Raw genomic sequence first — 3,256 nt, 5'->3', positions numbered from 1 at the left:
TTAAAAATTACCAGTGTAAAATTATGTTTACAATTCTTGAATATTAATCAAGAATTTTAAAAATAGAAAAGATTTTAGGTGTACGAAGTGATATTCATCGCAGTCATAATTTGTATAATTGTATCAAAGTTTATGAATAAAATTTTTCAGCAAAAAGATAATAAAATTTAATATCTCGACAAATTTCTCACTTAATAAAACTAAACATACAGACAAGTAAAATTATAAATATAAATATTCGTTACGTCATATTCTTCCACAGTGATAAGATACATAGGATGTCGTACAGTGATAAAAATATAAAATCAACTTTCTTTCGAAGCTTCGTTTTCGAAAGAATTGGATTTGAAAATTTGTTTAGTACATGCACAGACGGTGCACTAGCCAATGTGAAAAAAAGAAAAAGTGTTTAACATTTTCCCGTTTAAATCTTCGTTTACAAAAATTTTTCAAATTTTCATATATTATTTGACAAATGACATGAAAAATAAATAAGTGTTCAGAATAAATTTTCAACTTTTTAAACCTTTCCAAGAATTTTCCTTATTTTCTTATAAATGAATCGTTTTATGAAATATTGTACTAAATATGACTTATTTTCACGTTTAAAATAATAAAAATCTCGTTAAATGAAAGATACCGGAAATGGAATGAACTAGGCAAGTGAAAAATAATTTAAAATCTAACGAGATGTAAAATATAAATTGTATGTAAAAATTTTATAATATCAATTGACTCGAAATGTTGGACACATGAAGAATATTGAAGAACAAGAAGTAACTTATATATGTATATATATATATATAATATCTGTCCAACATGTCACTTTTTCCACCTTTTAAGAATCTAACCTATTATTTAATTATTATTTCGAGTCAACTGATATTATGAAATTTTTACATACAATTTATATGTTACATCTCGTTAGATTTTGAATTACTGTATATTTCACTTGCCTAGTTCATTCCATTTCCGCTTTCTTTCATTTAACGAGAATTATCAATCTGTAACCGTCATCAACCTAAAACGAAATAAATTAGAATTTTAACTAACACTATATTATATTATAATTAAATTGTTAAACTTTACGAAATGTATATTAAGTTCAGTTTGAATGCAATTTATTTCTCGAAGCCCGGTATTAGTCAATTTGTACGCGTCAAATACATTTCGACAGTTAGTCATATAGATAAACAAAACCGTATCATCGTTATGATTAACTATCCTGGTAAAATTGGAGATACTTACCGTCAAGTTTACAAATACTTGTAACAATTATCAGTAATAAGAAATTCCACGAATGCAAGTACTGTGTTCCAAACTTACGCTGCAGTAATTTCTATCATATGTTGTTGTTTCTTGTTCCTTTGTTTACTCGGTTACTTGTTCCTCGATTCCTTGTCCGTCGGTTCTTCACTCTCCCCCTTGGTTGTTTCACTCCCGGCTCCTCGTATCTCTGTTCTTTCTTCCTTGGTTGTTCCCAGCTCGGTTTTTTGTTTTTCAGTTGTCTGTGCCCCGTCGTTTTCTAACTCGATCCTTTCTGCCTTGCTACTTTCTATCTTGGTTCCTCGTTCTTCAGTTCTCTCTTCCTCGAGTTCAGCGTTTACTGCGCTTACGTTCCTCTTTTCCTCGTGTTCGACGCTTACTATTTCTATGTTTCTTTCTTTCCCGTTTCCGTCGTTTACTACTATTTCTGCGTCTGCTATTCCATCGCCGTGAACTTCATCCCGTCTTCCGTTTTCTTCGTCTCTTGGTAGTCCATGCTCTACTTCTATGCACTGTCTTTCTTTGGTCGGAGTACTCACGACCTTACCTTCTGTTAGAAGAGCTCGTATTTCCTGGTAATTTTTCCCTTCGGTCTCCGGAACGAAGGAATACACCATGACAAACGAGATCAAGGAACAAAACATGAAGATGGTATACGTTACCCACAGTCCAGCATTATCGTTGATAACTTGGTACAGTTTTAACACAGTGAACCCCAATATACCATCAAACATCATGACGATGGCTCCGGCGACACTTTTTGCTTCCATGGGAAACAATTCGCCTAGGAGAGCGTTAGTTAACGTGCCCAAACCAAATTGATACAATAATTGATAACAAATTACGTCAATAAAGGCCAGATTGTCGATGCCCATGTCGTTGAGTTTCCTGAAGAAACCCAAGTAACACGAGAGGACACTCAATGTAAGCCACAATCCAAACGTGGATGTTATGAGGAACTTTCGTCTTCCAACAGTTTCCACTGACACTGTCGTTAGAATGCTAAATGATAATCTAAGCATCAAAACTGAAGTCGACGTTGCATATGGACCAGGAAATAATATTTTCGTGAGGAGCGATTCCACATACTGCATGGTGCAGAAGTTCCCGCTGAGTTGCTGCGCCGTGATTAACCCAATGACAATGCACAGAGCTCTTCTGTTGCTGGGTTGTTTCATCAGTCGAATCTTGTCCAACCACGATTGCCTATTCATGTCCGCGCTGCGGTTATTCGGTTTAAACGAATCGTCTCTGCCGAGTATTTTGCAAATGTGCTTCATTTCCATCCTCAGTTGGTTGCGTTTGGTGGTTCCTTTGAAGTACGATATCGACCTGTACGCTTCCTTTCTTCGGCCGACTGCCACCAGATAATAGGGACTTTCGGGGAACCATACGAATATTGCGACGAATATCATTGGCAGTATTAAAAAAACGCATGCCAACGTGGCGTAGGATACGAAGAATCCTATGAGGCAAGTAAAAACCCATCCGGTTAACACGTTCACGGCGGTCAAACAGCCCAGAGTGCCTCTGATTTTCGTGTCGGCCACTTCCGAGACGTACATCGGACTCGCTGTGTAGGCGATGCCAACGCCTATGCCGAGAATCACGCGAGAAACGTACAGGATTTCGACATTGGTTGCCAGCAGAACGAATGACCAACCTAGGATGAAAAATCCACTGCACCCTAGTAGGCAGAATCTACGGCCGTAACGATCAGCGATAATGGCACCCATAAATGCACCTATCGTTGAACCGATTAATGTCAGAGATACAAGCCAGGAACCTTCGTCGTCGGTTAATTTCAACGGCATATTATCTCCGGAGGTTAAACCGGGAAGAGAGATAGTGATCCATCCGTAGACTGTGCCTACCAATATCATGGAAATAGTTGCTGGAATGAAAAAGAAGAAGTTTATACGTAAGTGTTCAGTACATATATATTATCGGTATATTATCGACCGAAAAATGTTTACTCGTTCCTTGGATT

At 36.9% G+C, this 3,256-nt stretch overlaps 1 protein-coding gene across 1 annotated transcript; it reads right to left on the bottom strand.

The window, feature by feature from the left end:
• Positions 1–1,366: 1,366 nt before the first annotated feature.
• LOC122538571 (sugar transporter ERD6-like) lies at positions 1,367–3,173 on the bottom strand. Its single transcript, XM_043672773.1, has 2 exons — positions 1,570–3,173; positions 1,367–1,399 (listed from the first exon to the last, which is right to left on the bottom strand). The coding sequence occupies exons 1-2, from the start codon at positions 3,147–3,149 to the stop codon at positions 1,372–1,374; spliced, it is 1,608 nt and encodes a 535-aa protein (XP_043528708.1). The 5' UTR covers positions 3,150–3,173; the 3' UTR covers positions 1,367–1,371.
• Positions 3,174–3,256: the final 83 nt, after the last annotated feature.

This window comes from Frieseomelitta varia, unplaced genomic scaffold, assembly GCF_011392965.1.
Source record: "Frieseomelitta varia isolate USP_RPSP 00005682 unplaced genomic scaffold, Fvar_1.2 scaffold_1677, whole genome shotgun sequence".
Lineage (NCBI taxonomy): Eukaryota > Metazoa > Arthropoda > Insecta > Hymenoptera > Apidae > Frieseomelitta > Frieseomelitta varia.
The sequence above is the reverse complement of the archived record's forward strand: the minus strand, read 5'-3'. Positions and strand labels throughout refer to the sequence as shown.

Coding starts and splice junctions, on each gene's coding strand:
- LOC122538571 (XM_043672773.1), bottom strand. CDS start 3,149: ATGATATTGGTAGGCACAGTCTACGGATGGATCACTATCTCTCTTCCC. Junction 1,400..1,569: donor GAAGAGAGAACTGAAGAACG/AGGAACCAAGAT, acceptor AACCGACGGACA/AGGAATCGAGGAACAAGTAA.